General features: G+C 44.4%; 1 protein-coding gene and 1 long non-coding RNA gene across 4 annotated transcripts in view; one reads left to right on the top strand and one right to left on the bottom strand.

The window, feature by feature from the left end:
* Window positions 1-4,152: 4,152 nt before the first annotated feature.
* The window catches only part of FAXDC2 (fatty acid hydroxylase domain containing 2), a 22,569-nt gene continuing 6,951 nt past the window's right edge, over window positions 4,153-19,770 (top strand). The window contains exons 1-6 of one of the 3 annotated variants that reach the window (XM_081901089.1): window positions 4,153-4,239; window positions 11,488-11,544; window positions 14,968-15,059; window positions 15,151-15,254; window positions 17,722-17,843; window positions 19,371-19,576. In XM_081901089.1, coding sequence (XP_081757215.1) covers window positions 4,168-4,239; window positions 11,488-11,544; window positions 14,968-15,059; window positions 15,151-15,254; window positions 17,722-17,843; window positions 19,371-19,576 — 653 coding nt within the window. In that variant the 5' untranslated portion in view covers window positions 4,153-4,167. Of the gene's footprint in view, window positions 4,249-11,487; window positions 11,545-14,568; window positions 14,722-14,967; window positions 15,060-15,150; window positions 15,255-17,721; window positions 17,844-19,370; window positions 19,577-19,770 lie in introns of those variants that run through there. The other 2 variants (XM_081901088.1, XM_081901090.1) reach the window with 2 other exon arrangements.
* LOC309364243 overlaps window positions 7,499-19,770 on the bottom strand; it is a 16,366-nt gene continuing 4,094 nt past the window's right edge. The window contains exons 3-4 of the long non-coding RNA XR_014165773.1: window positions 8,110-9,678; window positions 7,499-7,956 (exon numbers count right to left, since the gene is read on the bottom strand). This is a non-coding gene — a long non-coding RNA (uncharacterized lncRNA). The remainder of the gene's footprint in view (window positions 7,957-8,109; window positions 9,679-19,770) is intronic.

The following is a 19,770-nucleotide window of genomic DNA, read 5'->3' as shown; positions in this document are numbered from 1 at the left end:
GGCGGCAACGGAATGCCCCCCGGTGGGTGACGATCGTCTGGGCTTCAGCAGTGGCATCATCAACTGGCAGTTGTTGATATGCTTGGGCAAGGTCCAGCTTAGCGAAGACCTTACCCTCACCCAGGGAATGCAGCAGGTGTTGGACAACAGGAACCGGATAAGCGTGCTGCTGAAGTGCCTTGTTGATCGTGCACTTGTAGTCAGCGCAGATTCTCACCGACCCATCTGGCTTGACAGGCGTGACGATGGGGGTTTCCCACTTGGCGTGGTCAACCGGCTCCAAAACTCCTTGGGCAATCAGTTTGTCCAGTTGTTCGTCCACCTTAGCCTTGAGAGCAAAGGGAACCCGGCGTGGCTTTAGCTTGATGGGGGCGACTTGTGGATCAAGGCTAAAGGAGATGGGCATACCTGTATATTGCCCCAAGGTGCCGTCAAAAACCTCGGCAAAGTCTTTGACCAGACCCTCAGTCTCTGCGTTAGAGATGCAGTTGATGCCGGTGACTTCCAGGCCGAGGGCATCAAACCAGTCTAGCCCTAGGAGGCTTGGCCGCTGACCTTCGACCACCACCAACCGGAGCAGGCCCGAAAAATCCTTGAAGGCGATCCGGAACCGGCCAACGCCTACCACGGGAATGTCGTTTCCCTGGTAGTCTCTCAGGTGTACGCGGTGGGAGTTGAGTTGCCTCTTGGACACTCTGGGTACCAGTCTTTTGATGGTGCTCCATGACACGATGGACAGGGCAGACCCGGTGTCGATCTCCATGTCACATGGAGCTCCTTCAATGAGCACCGTGACGTTCAGCTTGCGTCGCGTAGGCGAGTCGGTTTGGCCAATTGTGCTTCCAGACGGGCAGCGGCAGTTGGTGAGAGCGAAACAACTTTCCTTGGCAGACTGGAGTGAAGACTTGGACTTGCGAGTCGATGAAGGGGGGGTGTCAGACGGAGCCGATCGGCAGACCTTAGCGATGTGGCCCCTTCTGGAACACTTCCTACAGATGGCGTCTCTGAATCGACACTTGGCACGGGAATGGTTGCCTCCGCAGCCGGCACATTCCGGTTGGCCCTTGGACTTCTGTTGGAACTTCCTGCGCTCCCGCTTTGTCTGGTGCACATCATCGTCTTCACTGGAGGATGCCTCATCACTGCTGGCCTCTTCATGATGCACCGGAACTGGCTCCCTAGCAAGACGCGGGCTGCTGGACTTGCGGATCTCCTGGGCGGAGCGTTCAGCAGCTTCTGAGGCCACAGCCTCCTCAATGGCTTTCTGTAGCGTGAGGTCTGGCTTGGCTAGGAGACGCCGTTGCAGATGGATGTCCCGGACCCCGCAGACGATTCGATCCATCAGGGCATCGTCTAAGTCTCGGAACTCACAGTGCATTGCAGCCTGTCGCAGGGCGGTGGTGTAGTTGTTGATTGACTCCCCCTCTGCCTGGTTCCGGTGGTAGAACGCATGGCGGGCAGCAATCTTGGACGGCTTTGGTGCATAGTGGTTGCGGAGCTTCTCTTGGATCGTGTCCCATGGTGTTGCCTGGACTGCTTCAGGCGCAACCAATGCTCGGGCCGTCTCAAACACCTCAGGCCCACAGAGGCTGAGGAATAGGCCCCGCTTCCGATCCTTTGATACTGCTGTCAGCTCGTTGGCTTGGAGGTAGCAGTCGAACCGAGCGAGGTAGGAGTCCCATGATTCAGAGGCTGGCGCAAACGGCAGTAGAGGCACAAGTGAAGCCATGATTCCGATGCCGGCGTGAAGGGCGATGGATGGAACACAGTGTTCTAGCCAGAACAGTCAGCTCTGAATTGGTTCTGCCCAGTGATTTCGCTCAGTGATTTCGCTCTGTGATTCAGCTCAGTGATTCAGCTCAGTTCAGAGGCTGGCCGCATCTGGCTGTGCTCTGATGTCCATCCATCCCATCCTCGTCGCCAGTATTAAGTTGTGGGTTGACATAGCAGCCGGCACAGCGATTTCTTCAAGTAGCTCTTTATTTTGTAAGCTGGAATAGAACTGACTGCAAACAGCTCAGCCGGCCTGCTTTTATAGGCAGCCGGCTGTCAACATTGTAACAACCACAGCCCAGAGTTCCCGCCTAAAATAACTGCTGCGGACCTGAGTGAAAACTATCTACAGACCTGAGTGAAAACTATATACAGTATCCCCCTGTTGGCCCAGGGTGAAACTACACTACATAACAGTTTCCAGGCGGGAGTCGTTCAGTGTAGATTTGCCAAGCGTGCCTTCCTCTTAGCATGTTTCTCCCTTGCGTCCTGAGTTTGAGTGTCTTCAAAGCCCATGACACCTTTGGTAAATTGGAGGGGTCGCAGGCAAGTGTTTCCCAATTGTTAGTGTTTATACATTTTTTTTTAGATTTGCCTTAAGACAGTCTTTAAACCTCTTTTGTTGACCACCAGCATTACACTTTTCATTTTTAAGTTCGGAATAGAGTAGATGCTTTGGAAGACGATCATCAGGCATCCACACAACATGACCAGTCCAACAAAGTTGATGTTGAAGAATCATTGCTTCAACACTGGTGATCTTTGCTTCTTCCAGTACACTGGTATTTGTTCGCCTGTCTTCGCAAGTGATGTGTAAAAAAATTTGGGGACACTGTTGATTGAATCTTTCGAGGAGTTTGAGATGGTGTTTATAAGTGATCCATGTTTCACAAGCATACAGGAAGGTTGGTAGTACAAAAGCTTTGTAAACAAGAATTTTGGTTTCCCTGTGAATGTCCTACACCAACAGTGTAGGATTAATCCTACATTTCCCATCAGCTGCAGCAAGTGTGGCTGGTGATGATGGGAGTGTAGTTTAACAGCTTCTGCAGGACTAAAGCAGGAGCAGGCAACCTAAGACCCGTGGGCCAGATGTGGCCCATTCGCCTTCTAAATCCGTTCCGCGGACAGTCCAGGAATAAGCGTGTTTTTACATGAGTAGAATGCGTCCTTTTATTTAAAATGCATCTCTGGGTTGTTTTGGGGGCATAGGAATTCGTTTATTTCCCCACCCCCACCCCCAAAAAACATAGTCCGGCCCACCACATGGTCTGAGGGACAGTGGACAGCCCACGGCTGAAAAAGGTTGCTGACCCCTGGACTAAGGTTCCCCATACCTGTGATACAGCCTACTCTGCTCTGAATGCATCAAGAGGTCCCAAATGCCCTATTGAATAGGTGTGTCTTAATGGTGAAAGTACTGGCAAACCTCTCAAGACAGGGAGTTCCATAAATAAGGCAGCACCACTCAGATCACTGTTCATTACGTAATTATCCTACGGCAGTAAAAAGTACCACAAGAAGACTCCCCACAGCACATCTTAATGGCCAATGGGTAAATATGGGGAACAGAGGGACAAAACTCCATCAGATATTTGGGTCCCAATCCCTTTTTAGGCTTTATAAATCAACTTGGATTTCAAAACAAATAGGCACCCAGTGCAGATGAGGATCTATAGAAGGCATGCAGGAGAGATAGGAAAAGGAGGATTGAATGCAGGAGCCTTAGTGAAATTCATGAGGCTCCCTAAGTAAAGCTGGAGCAATGTTGGTTGTTTGTTTGATGCCATTGTCCCCCCACCCCACCCCCAATATAAACAGTTCTAAGGTATGTAGATATATGTTTGCACATAGCTGAAGAGGAGGGACAATTTGGCTGATTTGAATGTGCTAATTTCATCAGGAAAAGAGTCAGTTTTCATCAGACAAAATTCTAAAAAGCATTCTAATTTAGCATGCTTTTTAAAGCTTTGTTTACTAAATACAAATAAAACAGAGTACCTCATGTTAATCTCCCCCCCCATTATACGATTGGTATTTGACCTGAAATAAATATTGAGGGGGTTTTAAAACACACACTAAGATTTAAATTGTGTGTGTGTGTGTGAATATATATATATATGAATACTTGTATAAAGGCAAATGCATGCACTTCCCTTACATTGTTTACTAAACTTAAGGGGGGGGAGGTACTGAAAACTGCTGACACGCTAATACATGGATGACATGTTGCTATAACCTTTTACATAAGCAGCCATTCATGTTTGCCAGCACTAATAATGGACGTATCTGTTACTTTATGTGTAATTACTCCATGCATGATGTTTAAGGAAAGAGGCCAATTATCTGCTTGCTTGCAGGCTCGCCCCTCCTCCTTTTCCTTCTGCTCGCTGAATGCAGCTACCAGCAACAACAACAGACGAGACAGAAGGCAGAAATACTTGCCGGAGCAGTTGGCGAGCGCAGGTTGGTCAGGTAAAAAACTAGGGAAGCAAGAAATTGGAACGGAAAAAGCACAATTAAAACAGTTGTTTTCACTCTGGAGTACCTACATTTGTTTTAAGAATAGTAGCTGCGTTGCTTTGAGAGAGAGAAACTCGGATAATTCAACTTTTGCAGATTTGTAACTAGTGATAGGTGTTACGACTGCAGTCCTATAATTATTTCCTTGGAAGTAAGTAACACTGAACTCAGTGGGAGTTGGTTTTGAGTAAACCCGCAGTTTTCCAGTAATAACTGCCTACTTAGATCTCTCATTCATTTCACTGAGGCTTGTATTAGGGAATGACTATTATCCCCGCGGCAGTTTCCTGTAAAGCAGTAAGTTCTCAGAGTTTCTGTCAACTGAGCTGGGACAGTCAGGGGGGAAGGAGGCAGAGTATATTTTTAATGACAGTTTGGAAAATTTCTTTGCAGCTTGAAAGTCAGAATACTTACTCCACCTTAAACTAACAATATTATAGTGACTCTAGTTCTTTCTCGAACGATGGAGCTAGCTAGGAGGAGATTTTATCTTGTCCCTTATGCTTTTCAACACCTACCTGACATCCTTGGGGGAGGTCATTAGGAGGCTTAGGCTGCAGTGACTCCAGTATGCAAATGATACAGAATTCCATTTGCTAGTCCCAGGGAGGCTGTTGGAAATCACCACATCGTTCCGAGGCACTTTTGAGATGGATAAGGAGAGCAAGCTGAATCTTAATCCGGATAAAAAGGGTGTGCTGTTGGTTAGGAAAGCTGACAGACTGGGTGGTTAAACTGTGGCATTTCTTTCTAAACAATGTTAGCAAATTAAGAAAGATTAAAAAGGCGATTACTGTAGATTAAATTGTGCAGAATATTGCAGTTACTAGTTGGGATAGTTTTCAGTAGCCTCCAGCTACAGAGGCAGCATGCCAAAGATGCTTGTGGGGACCAAGCATTTTGATCTTGTTGTTGTTGTTTAGTCGTGTCCGACACTTCGTGACCTCATGGAACAGGGCACACCAGGCACTCCTGTCTTCCACTGCCTCCCGCAGTTTGGTCAGACTCATGTTTGTAGCTTTGAGAACGCTGTCTATCCGTCTCGTCCTCTGTCGTCCCCTTCTCCTTGTGTGCTCCATCTTTCCCAACATCAGGGTCTTTTCCAGGGAGTCTTCTCTTCTCATGAGGTGGCCAAAGTAGTGGAGCCTCAGCTGCAGGATCTGTCCTTCCAGTGAGCATTTTGATCTTACCATACCTAATAACATGCCAGCTTCTTTGGCTGCCTATGTGTTTCTGGGATCAATTTCAAGTCCTCATTTGGACCTCTAAAGTCTCAAATGGTTTTGACCAAGGTTACATGAAAGACCACCTGTCTCCTTATGAACCTGCCTAGCCCCTGGGAAATGGCATCAGAAGCCCTGCTCTCTAGCCCACCAACGAGGGTTCATCAGACTGATGTGTATGAGAAACTGTATCTTCATTGGTGCTCCCAAATTTCTAGAATCCTATCCCTATATGGCTTTGTCTGTATCTGTCTTTTTTTTCTTTTAACCCTGTTCATTCAGTGTTTTTGTGATCGTTTCACTGGTCATTAGCTATTGTTTTTAATCTGAGTTTTGGACTGTTTTAACATTGTATTTTATTGGGTTATGTCTCTGTAAGCCACCTCAGGGCGGTTCCCTCCAGCCTACCTGAAATGCAGTGTATAATTTAAAAATTACTGTGATCATGGGGACAATAAATCATGGAATAATTAAGATAATAGTTCTCATATGTTTTTGTGATAATTAAGATAATAGTTCTCATATGTTTTTGTGATAACTAAGCATGCTTACATTTCCTTGTGACAGCAGGGTAGTGTTAAGTGTCTTATTTGTTCATTTTTATTAATTGTGCCTCATAAAAATCCCAAAGCAATTATTAGGAAAGTATCCTGCATTTTAGAGACTGTCCCCGAGGTCATCTTCTTCTAGCACATGATATTTCGCTTGAAAGGGAAATACAGTGATCATGTGAGACCCTTAATTTTATCTATTAAAGCATAGGAGCAGTTTTAAAAAATGAACTGACTCTATGCCTGGTGTGGAGCAACAGGATTGGTTGTCTCAGTGTGTTAAACAATAGGAGGACTAAATTGGCATTGCAGGGGGTTGGACTAGATGACATTTGGGAACCCTTCCAGCTCTATAATTCTATGGCTTCTGGATTACTCAGAACTCTTTGACAGATGTACGGATTAAGGCTTTTGTAGAATGAACATTGTTGCACAGCTTAACAAAAGTTGACAAGCAAAACAGCTGGTTCGGTATGTATGTGCCTTATTTCCTTATAATACTAATGGCCTAAAAGAATTCAGCTGCTTTGTCCTCTCTCTGTAATCTTTTGATTGTGTTAGCATTTTTATTTAGAAACTGCCTTGTGTAGCTTTGCAGAAACCAAACAGACTCCACATCAGCAACTGCTTATACTAGCAACACCTGGGGGAGAGAAGCAGGCTGGTGGTATGTGGAATAGAGAGTGGGGCTCATACAGAAATGTTAAAACATATTCCTGATTTCCCACATGGGGAGAGGAGAGGACATATTCTCCCTTTCCCTTGTAAAAGAGATGCCTTGGCCCCTCCAGATGTCCTATTTATTGCCCATTCCTGGTGCTTTGTGCTGCTGCTGGCTCAGTCTTATGCAATCCGACTTCCAGTACTGTTCACACCTGCAAAGGTTTGGGGGCTGCTCCACTGCCTGGTTTCCAGTCATTGCATATCCTGCAACTTCTGGCTGAAATCCCATAACTTTTTACTACCACAAAATATTCTAGTTTATTTTTGCCTCGCTTTTGTTTTCCTATAGCCCCTCTGGGCAACAGCCTTGGTGAAACATCACAAAACTAATAAAGCAGATTAAATCCACCACTAATGCTCTCATATAGTGACAAAAGGAGCATGTTGCAGAATAGACACCAGTCTGGAGGGGGCGCACGGCTGAATGGTCCAGTGGGAAAAGAAACCTTTAAATGGTTCATAAAACGGCACTGGAAAGGGAGGAGAGGCATTGCCACAAGTCGCAAATGATGTGAGGGGCATTATTCCATGAGTGTTTTTGACTCTTCAGCATGGAATGGAGGTGTTGGGTAGAAAGCTGTGGTTGAAACTGCATTAACATACAATGTTATCATAACATCTATCAGCGCTGTTTGAATACTTGAGGAAATGTGATAGCCCAGAAATACTGCCTTAATGAAACTTGCATGGATTTTCTGTAAGAAATGGGTAACAACAAGAATTGTTCAAGTACAGGGACAAAAGGAAAGATATTTAAAATGTTGGCTAGCAGTTTGGGGAAGGAAGCAGCTAATGATGCTAGGGACAATACTACCTGCATATAGAGATAATTACCAGCCAAAATTAGACAGACCCCTGGTATCATGATGCCTGGGTACCAAAAATAGATGCCTATTTTTGCTTTAGGAAGCCTTTCCCTGAGGTGTCTCCAGAAATGGGTTTATTATTTAGAATTTAATGATGGAATTATTGTTTTTAGAGCATGTGTTTGGTCTCCTTCTGTTTCTACCTTGTCCACCATTTTGAAGGCTTTATGTCATGAAATGGTCTATAAATTTGTTAAAATGACAAATGTATCAGACAGAGGAATAAGCAAAGACGTATTTGCACTTATTTCCATTCTGTTACCGTCTGCTAGCATGGGATAGAGTTTTTTCTTATCCCTCTTATAAACGGAAAGGGAAAAAAAATCCTTCCAGTAGCACCTTAAAGACCAACTAAGTTAGTTCTTGGTATGAGCTTTCGTGTGCATGCACAAAAGGTGCTACTGCAAGGAATTTTTTTTGTTTTGACTATGGCAGACCAACAGGCGCTACCTATCTGTAAACGGAAAGGAGTCAGCTAAGTAGCTCCTGACTTGAATGAGGCCCAAACAGGAATTTATCCTTGACTCTTAGAGAAATTAATGAAGGGATCAGGTAGAAAAACGTAAACTCCCAGGTTTATTTTATTTTTTGCTAAGTATGCACATTCTTAAAGCAAACAGCTTAGCTTATCTTCTTTCAGAGATAACATATCTATATTTACAGAGAGCCCATCAATGCAATCTGCATTGATAAAGGCAGTATAATGGGCAAAGGGACTTATGGAAAATGAGGTAAAAGGTCTTTTTTAATCAAGAAAAAAAGCCTTACTTCAGCAGGAAGATTAGGCCTATTCTATGTAATTGAGTATGTTTTAGCAGATGTGTCCATACCAGAGCAGTTTCTCCTTTCCCTTTTTAAAGTTTTCTTTCTAGTGAAAAGCCTTTTGGCTCAGAAGATATGAGTCAGCAAACAGAGGACAAAGTTCAGAAGAAAACAAGTCAATTGTCACTTTATGGGCCTCCGGGGTTCTCTCGGACAGTTTTTGGTCCAGCACAGAAACCAGGCAGGTTGCACTTTTCCCTGACCTTGTATTTCTGTCAGGATTGCCAACACCTGGCTGTCACCTGATCTAGGGGCATGTCAGATGAGGTCCTTTGAAAATCCGTGTTCTGAATTCTGAAAGTGTACTAAAGATCAGACCAGACATCTATGCCTTCTAGGCCAACCACTTATTCTCCAGGGTGATCTTATAATGATATAAATTTTAATGGGTCTACTCTGAGGAAAACTTAGTTGAACAACATCCAGATCGTTTGTGTTATGAAATAATATATTCTGGAAATAATATATTCTCTTTGGTCCTTTGAAAATGCACCTGATTTTGCTCTCTGCTTTGTCCTTGAAATTCCGTTGACACAGAGGGAAATGCAAAAGGTTCAGGATTCAGAGAGAATATAAAGCACGTTCACAAAATAAACTACCCCCATATCTTCAAAATGACATCACCATTCATGCTCAAATGTTCATGTTGTCTAACCCACGTTCTTAAGTACAGGTGTACCTTGGACCTTGGATTCCTGCAGCCAATCAGAAGCCGCAATTTAGTTTTCGAACGTTTTGGAAGTCAAATGGACTTCTGGAACGGATTCCGTTCGACTTCCAAGGTACGGCTGTATATAGGAAGAGTCATAGGAGAACCTTGGGTGTGCATGTGTTTATGAATCAATAATGGGCATCTGAGACAATAGCAGAAGTGGGGAAATATGCATATGAATTTGTTCTTTGTGAAAATTGCTATAGTTTTGCCTAGAAGGCTGTTGTGTAATGCAAAGGGATGTTCGAGAGCCAGTGTGGTGTAGTGGTTAAGAGCGGTAGATTCGTAATCTGGGGAACCGGGTTCGCGTCTCTGCTCCTCCAGATGCAGCTGCTGGGTGACGTTGGGCTAGTCACACTTCTCTGAGGTCTCTCAGTCCCATTCATCTCACAGATTTTTTGTTGTGGGGGAGGAAGGGAAAGCAGAATGTTAGCCGCTTTGAGACTCCTTCAGGTAGTGATAAAGCGGTATAACAAATCCAAACTCTTCTTCTTCTTCTTCTTCTTTCTCTCCCCAATGGCACTGATACAGAATAGGTGTGAACAGTGTTAGAAAGTCAGATATATAAGCTAATCACCAAATGGCAACTTACACCTAGGTTACAGTCGCCACAACAGAATATCTATTCTAGGCACCTGTTTAGCAGTAGTGGTGGTGGTGATGATCATCATCATCATTATCTATACCACTTTGTTTATTTATTGATCTCAAAAAAATCTCAAAGTGGTTTACAACACAATAAAACATCAATGCAGAATAAAAACTAATTCAAGCTTCAAGGGGAATAGTTCAGATCCTTCTCTAAGGGACATTTTCCTTTCCCCATATTGATTTATTTACCTACTTAATTTATATAGCTGCCCTATAATAAAATAATAATAATGTTTATTTGTATCTGAGGCCAGGCTCAGAGCGGCTAACATCATAAAAAGAACACAATATGCATAAAAACAGACATCAATTAATTAAAATACATCTTAAAATTAATTCAGACAAGTTAAAATCTGGGCAGGTGGCAATTGTCAGGTTGGAGTTGAGAGTGGTTAATACTTTGCCAGGACCAACTGTTTTCACTGATCATACAAGGACCTGTGAGCTGGAGGCCTGGTGGAACAGTAGACGTACTCTGGGAAGCCCATATGGTGTAGTGATTAGAATGTTGGACTAGGACTTGGGCGGGGAATCAGGTTTCAAATCCCCACTCAGTCATAAAGTTCACCGGGTGACCTTGGCCAGCCAAAACCTCTTAACCTACCTCACAGGGGTTGTTGTAGGTATTAACTGAGGAGGGGTGCGAACCATGTACACCTTAGAGAAAAAAGTGGGCTATATATGCAATAAATAAATGCTTCTGCTTACCTGCTGACTGGAGGGGCCAGCCAGATAGAGATGTCAGTCACCAACCCGGTATCCAGAGATCTCCATGTGGTCACAATTCGACATTTGCCAGTCGCAAAACACGTCTGGATAATTTCTAACACTGGTTGCTGGGGATTGTGAGCAGCAGAGGGCTATAGTACTCGTATCCTGCTTACTGGCTTCCCACAGGCACCTGGTAGGCAAAACTGGCGTGAATGCCAGTAACAGAGCAGGAATGGCTTTCCTTCAAATCTCTTGTGGAGAGTTGTGTAAGAAATTGCTTTAAGCAATTAGGCAACTCCCATAATCTGACAATGGATTTTGAAAGAGAATTTTCTCAAGGCATGTTCTGTTCCTGAGGATGAGAATGGCTTTGTGTACTCATTGAAGATTGGCATCGTTTCAATAATTACAGAGGCGTAGTGAGTGAGAGGCATTGGGGCCATGGCCCCGAGCCAACATTTTTGAAGGGGTGCAATCAGGTGCCCCCATGACAGGCAAGGAACCCTGGCAGTGCGCACCCCAACCCCAGCTGCCCAGTCTACGGGGGGGGGGGGAGACCGCCCCAGGTGTCATCAATCCACGAGGCCGCTAGATGAGTACAGTGGTACCTCTGGTTATGAACTTAATTCGTTCCAGAGGTCCATTCTTAACCTGAAACTGTTCTTAACCTGAAGCACCACTTTAGCTAATGGGGCCTCTTGCTGCTGCCACGCCACCGGAGCACGATTTCTGTTCTCATCCTGAAGCAAAGTTCTTAACCCGAGGTACTATTTCTGGGTTAGCGGAGTCTATAACCCACAGTGTTTGTAACCCGAGGTACCACTGTATAGGCTTTTCCCATGGCCTTGACTGGCACAATCAGATTATAAGTCATGAACCCTCATCTTCAATCCCAGTTTCAGTTTAATTTTGTGTATTGATTTGCATTTCAGATGATGAAGGAAGGTGCTACATGCTGGGAACCTAGCTCTCGAGGACATCAGAGACAGGTAAAAGGTACCACTTGTTGAATGGTTTCTTTAAATGTAAAGGTTCATCATTGTTCCACTCGATGTGTATGTCTTCAAGGGGCCAGAGCAAGGGCCAGAGCAAAATGACGAGACCCAGCTTTACAGCTGTGAAACATAGCAGGTGCTGCTGAGTTGTATTGATTGGGTTGTGTCAGCAATTGGGTGTAGTATATAAGGAGCAGCACCTAGCTCTCCCATTACCCTGGGGGATGGGTTGATGGTTGGGTCTGGTTTGTTGATGTATTTAGTGTAAATGGAGTTTTTGTTTTTCTTATTAAAACCTTAAGTTATTTTTGAGTCCCTTTTTAATGCATGGTCTCCCCAGCAAGCTCTCTGCAGCGCTTCTAAACTGCAAATAGCCAACACCACTCCCACAGCTTTCAGTGGTACTGTTTTAAAGTTGATAGGGAAAGGTGCCGAATTCCAAAAGCAGAGAATTAAATCCATAGCTACAAAGGAATTTTGGAATGCGCTCAGAGTGCGCTCCTGTTGCTTCCTTTTGAATTCGCTGCATTATTTTTCTTTATTCATTTTTATATACCACTTATATCCCAAAATATAACTGGTGTACAACTACAAAATCAATACAGAATTAAAATACACAGTAACAGTTCCTTTGGGGCGTGCAGGCCTGGATTTGGGCAGGGAGAGCAAGATAGCTTTCCATTATTTTCATTTATTTCATAAAATGTATCTAATGCTTGATTGTATATATATTTAAAAACCTCAAAGAGATTTACCAACAGAATAAAACAATAACATGCACTAAATGGAGGTGCCAGAGAACCCCCACATACAACACATTACAGTAATCCAGTCTTGAACTATCCAATGCATAAACTACTGTGGCCAAGTTTCCCAGTTCAGGAATGGTCATGGCTGTTCTACCATTTTCAGCTGGTAAAAGGCACTTCTAGCCACTGAGGCTACCTCCAATGATCCAACTACCTTCTGGAGTTGGATCCAGAAGCTCCCTCCCCCCCCCCAAACTGTGAATCTGCTCTTTCAGGGGCATTGCAACCCCATCCAGGGTAGGTAGGCAGTTGACCAATTTCTTGGACGTGGAAACGATTACCCACAGTACATTCTGTTCCGATTAAGATGCTGTGGAGAGATAGAGCAGTTTGTCATTTGCATTCTGAGGGCACCTCCCTGCAAGATTCCTAATAACCATTCCCAGTGTCTTCTTATAGATATTGAATAGCAGTGGAGATTAGCTCAAGCCCTGTAGTTACCCATTTAATTATGGTGTGGGGGTGTGTGTGTGATTAACGAAATGGAAGCTAAACGAAACTAGGGTGTCACTTTCACTGGTCAATATAATTGGTGTTAAAGTTCACTGCTTATTCCAGCAGATCAATGCTAATAATTTCTCACCAACATTTCAGAACAATCCTGTGACACACCACCCCAATCTCTACAGCAGTGTGAGATTCCAGGGGTCCAGGCACTTACCCCAGGGCCTGAGTTTCCTTAGGAACTGTGGCACCATGGGGATTGTGGTGTCTTTATAATACATGGTATATTTGCACATATATACATACCTGAGTCTACATTGGGAGGTAAAAAACATTACCCTCCAAGCGGGTTCTGTTTCTTCCATGGCTGCTGCTTGGATTCAAACTGTCATCCCACATTGCTCTGATTCCCCTTTCTACAGCTTGGAAACTCCCTGCAAAGCACAACCGTTTTTCCTTTAGCTTACCGTATTTTTTGCTCCATAAGACACACTTTTTTTCCTCCTAAAAAGTAAGGGGAAATGTCTGTGCGTCTTATGGAGCGAGTGTGTGGTCCCTGGAACTGAATTGCCCGGGGCAAAAAGCAGATCGTGCTTTTTTTTTTTTTAGAAAGAGGGAAGGTGGTGTTGAAACGAAGCAGCTGATCGGCAGGGAGATAAGGGACTCTAGCAAGAAAGGAGGCTGCCTGGGAGTGGGGAGGTAAAGACAGCAAACTTGCAAGGAGAGGAGACAGGAATACAGTGGTACCTCTGGTTACGTAATTAATTCATTCCGGAGGTCTGTTCTTAACCTGAAACTGTTCTTAACCTAAAGCACCACTTTAGCTAATGGGGCCTCCTGCTGCTGCCGTGCCGCCAGAGCATGATTTCTGTTCTCATCCTGTAGCAAAGTTCTTAACCTGAGGTACTATTTCTGGGTTAGCGGAGTCTGTAACCTGAAGCATATGTAACCTGAAGCGTATGTAACCTGAGGTACCACTGTACTAAAACAAGCAATGAGGAAAGAAATTAGAAGAAAAGGAGGAGGATAAAACTGTTCCAGCTAAGGAAAAGATGCTAGGGCAAACAAGAGGGAAGGGGGTGTTGAAACGAAGCCACTGAGCAGCTGATCAGCAAGCGATCAGGAGAGAGATAAGGGACGCTAGCGATAAAGGAGGCTGCCTGGAAGCGGGGAGGTAAAAGCACATGGATCCTCAGGATTTTTGCATTGGGTCACCCCAAATTAACCATCAAATCACATAGCATGTCCATGCCTACAGCCTGCACCCAAAAAAACATGCATCCACTATTTTGTGGGGTCGCAATGGCACAAAAACGTGGTTACAAAGCACAGATCCACATGGATTCTCAGGATTTTTGCATTGGGCTACCCCAAACTCACCGTCAAATCACATATCATGTCTGCGGCCACAGCATGAACCACAAAAATTATACATCCACTGTTTCGTTCAGAATATTTTTTTTCTTGTTTTGCTCCTCTAAAAACTAGGTGCGTCTTATGGTCAGGTGCGTCTTATGGAGTGAAAAATACAGTACATTGTTGCCCACAGCAATCGTGAACCTACCCCCTCCCCACTCTGGCACTGTCTTTCTGGCTAACCCAGGGCTCAGGGCGGGGCTCTAGCCATTGCCTTGCACTTTATGGGCCTGGATTAATGATTCATCTTCCAGGTTATCACCAGGCTTTGCTTACCTAATAATCCACATAAGCTGCATCCAAACCACAGACTGACTCTCCAACCCTTCATTAATTCTAATTAGGGTGCCTCACACCCTACAAACTCACAACAGTACTCTGCCTACTGATATAACACTCGGCGTTCATGGAAGGAGGTTGAGAGCAAACACCTACAGAGCTTCCAGTCTGTCTTTCCCCAAGGCAAGGAGCAGTAGCTTTTTGGAGAGTGGATGAGCGGGGTGTAAGTTCTGTCAACCTTTCCAAGGTTTTATATAACTCCTTTAAAGTACATTCATACTTGCTTGATTCCCATATTCTGTGCCTCTCATTCTCTCCATTTTTTGGCTTATTGACATTGAATATGTCCTTGTGTTTTCTTGTATTCTCAGGTATGGAAGTTCTGGGTTTCGATGAAGATTGCTGCCTTTATTGACATTGCTGCCTTTATTGACATTGAATATGTCCTTGTGTTTTCTTGTGTTCTCAGGTATGGAAGTTCTGGGATTCGATGAAGATTGCTGCCTTTATACTGGGTCCTGCTCTGCTCATGTTTGTTGCTTTCAGGAACTCAGTCACATGGTAAGTCCACCAGGTCCCTGGAGCTCAATAATGGTTTGGCCAAAAGGAAAGCAGCAACTACTACTGTCACAGGATCTCTTTTGTGTTTCAGGCACCTGGAGAAATTCTGGGGAGCCTCTGGCTTGTTCTGGCAGACTCAGTGGGAGAACTTGTACCACCTCCTAGGGAGAAATGAATGGGCGATTTTCATAGTTTGTGAGTCACTTTGAACTGAAGTCAGTTATTGTCTGTGTTTTTAATGGCTCTTTCAATTCTGTTAGTATTTTATTCCATTTTAATAATGGTCTTTTCTATGTTTTTAACTTGTTCTATTTTATCTGTGTAAGCTGCCTGAGTCTCAAATTGGGAGAAAAGGCAGAAATAGTAATACTTATAATAGTAATAATAAGCTCATTTCTTATCTATGTATAAGGGTGGTTTTGAATATAAAAGTATTCCTGTAATATAATACCTTGTCATATCTGTTCACCATTGGGCATTGAACCCAAGCCTGCTGATACATAAGTTAGGCAAAACGTCCTGATTGACCAGTAATACATACTGTCCCTATTCCTCCTTTCCTTCACAACATGCAGAGTTATGTGAAGTGACTTAATTTAAAAGTTTGGGGCTGTGGCCAGGGCACAGATTAACTCTCCAACTCTTCATTAATTCTATTTTTTTTAATTAATATTTATTAAAATTTTAAAAGTTATACATATAAAAGAAACAACACAACAATAAACAATAAATCACAATAAAAAAGAAGAAAAGCAGAAGAAGCAAAAAAAAAAGAAAGAGAAAATTCAACAAGAAAATAATCCATTAAAAAAGAAAAGAAAAGAAAAAAAGACAGCCTTCCATAACCCATCTTTCATATCCTTATTTCTTTGACCTCCTCACACCTCCCTTTTTTGTATTCTAGTTCGATTAACATTTCAGCAAATCCTTTCCATCTTTCCAATTTTTATCCTGTAATTTGTCTTAATATAACTTTCCTTTCCCTCATCTCACCAATTAATAGTCTACTTTTCCATAAACCTTTATAACATTTCTGCTAAAACCACATAATTTCATTCCAACATCTTTCTAACATTCATTAATTTTACAATATTTCTGTAAATAATCTTTAAATTTCTTCCAGTCTTCCTCCACCAACTCTTCTCCCTGGTCTTCATTAATTCTATTTTTATTGGAACATTATGGTGCCTCACACCCTACAAACTCACAACAGTACTCTGCCTACTGATATAACACTCGTCGTTCATGGAAGGAAGTTGGGAGTCATTTTGGACTCACAGCTGTCCATGGAGGCGCAGATCAATTCTGTGTCCAGGACAGCTGTCTACCAGCTCCACCTGGTATGCAGGCTGAGATCCTGCCTGCCCACAGACTGTCTCATCAGAGTGGTATGTGCTCTAGTTATCTCCCGCTTGGACTACTGCAACGTGCTCTACGTGGGGCTACCTTTGAAGGTGACATGGAAACTACAACTAATCCAGAATGTGGCAGCTAGACTGGTGATTGGGAGTGGCCGCCGAGACCATGTAACACCGATTCTGAAAGACCTGCATTGGCTCCCAGTATGTTTCTGAACACAATTCAAAGAGTTGGTGCTCACCTTTAAAGCCCTAAACAGCCACGGCCCAGCATACCTGAAGGAGCGTCTCCACCCCCATCGTTCAGCCCAGACACTGAAGTCCAGCACCGAGGGCCTTCTGGTGGTTCCCTCACTGCGAGAAGTGAGGTTACTGGGAACCAGGCAGAGGGCCTTCTTGGTAGTGGTGCCCACCCTGTGGAATGCCCTCCCATCAGATGTCAAGGAAATAAACAACTATCTGACTTTTAGAAGACATCTAAAGGCAGCCCTTTTTAAGGGAGTTTTAATTTTTGATGTTTTGTTATTATGGGTGGGGTATAAATAATAAGGTTGTTGTTGTTGTTGTTGTTTGTTGTTGTTATGGTGCTGCATCTCACCAAGGAACCTTTTGCATCCCTTCCTATGTAGCCCATTGGTATAATGCAAATAGCAGGAGAACTTGTGGCCTTCCAGAGCAGGGGTCAGCAAGGTTTACCTCGCCTGAGCTGGTTCACTTCAGTAGATCCCTCCATGGGCTGGATTATGCACAATTTCCAACATCTGCGTTATGTGCAGATGCAATTTTCGGCGCTGTGCCGGTTTAGCGCAGCATGCGGGGACTCACCAAGCGGGCGGCTCGTGGGCCAGTTAAACGACCCCTGTGGGCCGCTTGTGGGCCTTAGGTTGCTGACCCCTGCTCCAGAGGATGTTGGGCCACAACTCCTATCAGCCCCAACCAGCATGGCCAATACTCAGGGAGTTGTACTCCAAGAATATCTTTAGGGCCACAAGTTCCCTACTCCTACTATGAAGCATCAGGTGTGAACGTAAGAGTCTCTAGCAACATAAGCTCTAGCAATTGCTCAAGTGAAAGCCACAATGAAATTCAGTCGACAAAAATAGAATTAGTCTCTCCCTTCCGCTTGTCCATTTGAATAACATCTATGACTGTGGTCTCTTCCCATGCTGCTCATTTCCTGCTCTTATCCTTTTCTTATTGAGCTGCTGTCCTCTGGTTAGGAAGTTTAGGTTCCATCTCTTGTGTCTGAGCCCAAAAGAAGCCCTCCTGTCCCCATTCACTCTTTCCCTCTTCTTGTACTACAGGCACTGGAATAATTCCTGCCCTGGTTTTCTGGAGCTTCAATGGAATCTTGATGGTAGCAGATGTGACTGGGAAGCCGAGTTTCATCACCCAATACCGCATTCAGTCGGGAAAGAATGATCCTGTGGGTATTTTTTTGCACAAATATGGCAGCCCTGTGTTTGTTTGTTCTGAGTAGGAGCTGTTGATTCCTCCCCATCACAGATAGCCTTTCCGGCCTTTGTCAGGGGATACATCCAGCAGTTAAAAATATGTTGATTTGGGTAGATATCATTTTGTTATTTTTATCTGTTTCTCCAGGAAGTGTCTTCTTCCCTTCGTTAGCTCTGTCCAATAGCGTAGACTGAGGATAGAAAGTGATTTGCCCAAGGTCACATTCAGAGTGAGCTTCAACTCCCTGCATAGGCCCTACGGAATAAAAATGTTTTCAGCAGACATTTAAAAATTGGAACGGAAGGCGGCAGCATTTTTAGTGACTGCTAGTTATTCTAACATTTTCTAACATGTTCCTGTGCCTTTATCCTAATTGCTCCACAAGGACCATGAAGCCTGAATATGCAGTGACTGAAGATTTAGAACTTACCGTATTTTTCGCTCTATAACATACACCCGACCATAACACGCACATAGTTTTTAGAGGAGGAAAACAAGAAAAAAAATATTCTAAGCGTAACAGTGGATGTATGATTTTTGTGGTTCATGCTGTGGCCACAGACATGTGATCTGATGGTGAGTTTGGGGTAGCCCAATGCAAAAATCGTGAGGATCCATGTGGATCTGTGCTTTGTAACCACGTTTTTGCACCACTGCGGCCCCAGGGAACAGTGGGTGCGTGGTTTTTTTGGTGCAAGCTGTAGCCATGGACATACTATGTGATCTGATGGTGAATTTGGGGTGACCCAGTGCAAAAATCCTGAGGATCCATGTGGATCCGTGCTTTGTAACCACGTTTTAAGTTGGGAGGGAAGGAAAAGCATTCAAGGGACAAGGAACATGCGTGGGGTGGGTGGAGAAGGATGCTGTTAATAATGCAGAAGAGGGGTATAAGAGAAGAAGGCTCTTATAGGAGGAGTGGGGAGGAGAGAGGGACAGAGAGCCTGCTTGCGAAAAACTTTGCTGTTATTTAGCGAGTGGGGAGGAGAGAGGGACAGAGAGCCTGCTTGCGAAAAACTTTGCTGCTATTTAGTGAGTGGGGAGGAGAGAGGGACAGAGAGCCTGCTTGCTTTAAAGGAGCCAACCGGACTCCTCTCCTCTCCCGCTTTGCTCCTTTAAAGCAAGCAGGCTCTCTGTCCCTCTCTCCTCCCCACTCAGTGGCTCTTCTCTTGCTTTGCTGTTTCAAAGCGAGCCACGGGGAGGAAAGGAAGGGGAACCATGGATCCTCTGCTCACGACTGCAGCAGATCCCCCCCGCCACCCGTAGGCATTCCCTCCATAACACGCACAGACATTTCCCCTTACTTTCTAGGAGGAAAAAAGTGAGTGTTATGGTGCGAAAAATACGGTAAAGCCTTTTTATTTGGCAAGTAGAGAGGAAAAGCCACTTCAAGCCTCTAACTGTAGCCAAGAGTCTTCCAGGCTTGCAGAATGTTCCTCCCAGCATAGGCGGTGCTGTTCCACATTTTGACCCAGGTTCATTTTGCCTCTCCCCCTAGGTGGACAGAAAAAAACTGCAGAATGCCATACGAACAGTCCTGTTCAATGCTTTTTTCATCTCTCTGCCCATGATTATCCTCATGCTCCCTATCATGAAATGGAGGGGAGAGCCATGCAGTTTGCACGTGCCCACTTTCCATAGGTTTCTTCTCGAGCTGGCAATCTTTACGCTATTGGAGGAAATTCTCTTCTATTACTCTCACCGGTAAGGCGCACATTACATTGGGGTAACATGCTGGGCTCCCCTCCTGGGAGAGCCAGTGTGGTGTAGTGGCTAAGAGCGGTGGACTCGTAATCTGGTGAACCGGGTTTGATTCCCTGCTCCTCCACATGCAGCTGCTGGGTAACCCTGGGCCAGTCACACTTCTCTGAAGTCTCTCAGCCTCACTCACTTCGCAG

This window comes from Podarcis melisellensis (assembly GCF_964234715.1).
Source record: "Podarcis melisellensis genome assembly, chromosome: 2".
NCBI classification, from domain to species: Eukaryota; Metazoa; Chordata; class Lepidosauria; order Squamata; family Lacertidae; genus Podarcis; species Podarcis melisellensis.
The sequence above is the reverse complement of the archived record's forward strand: the minus strand, read 5'-3'. Positions and strand labels throughout refer to the sequence as shown.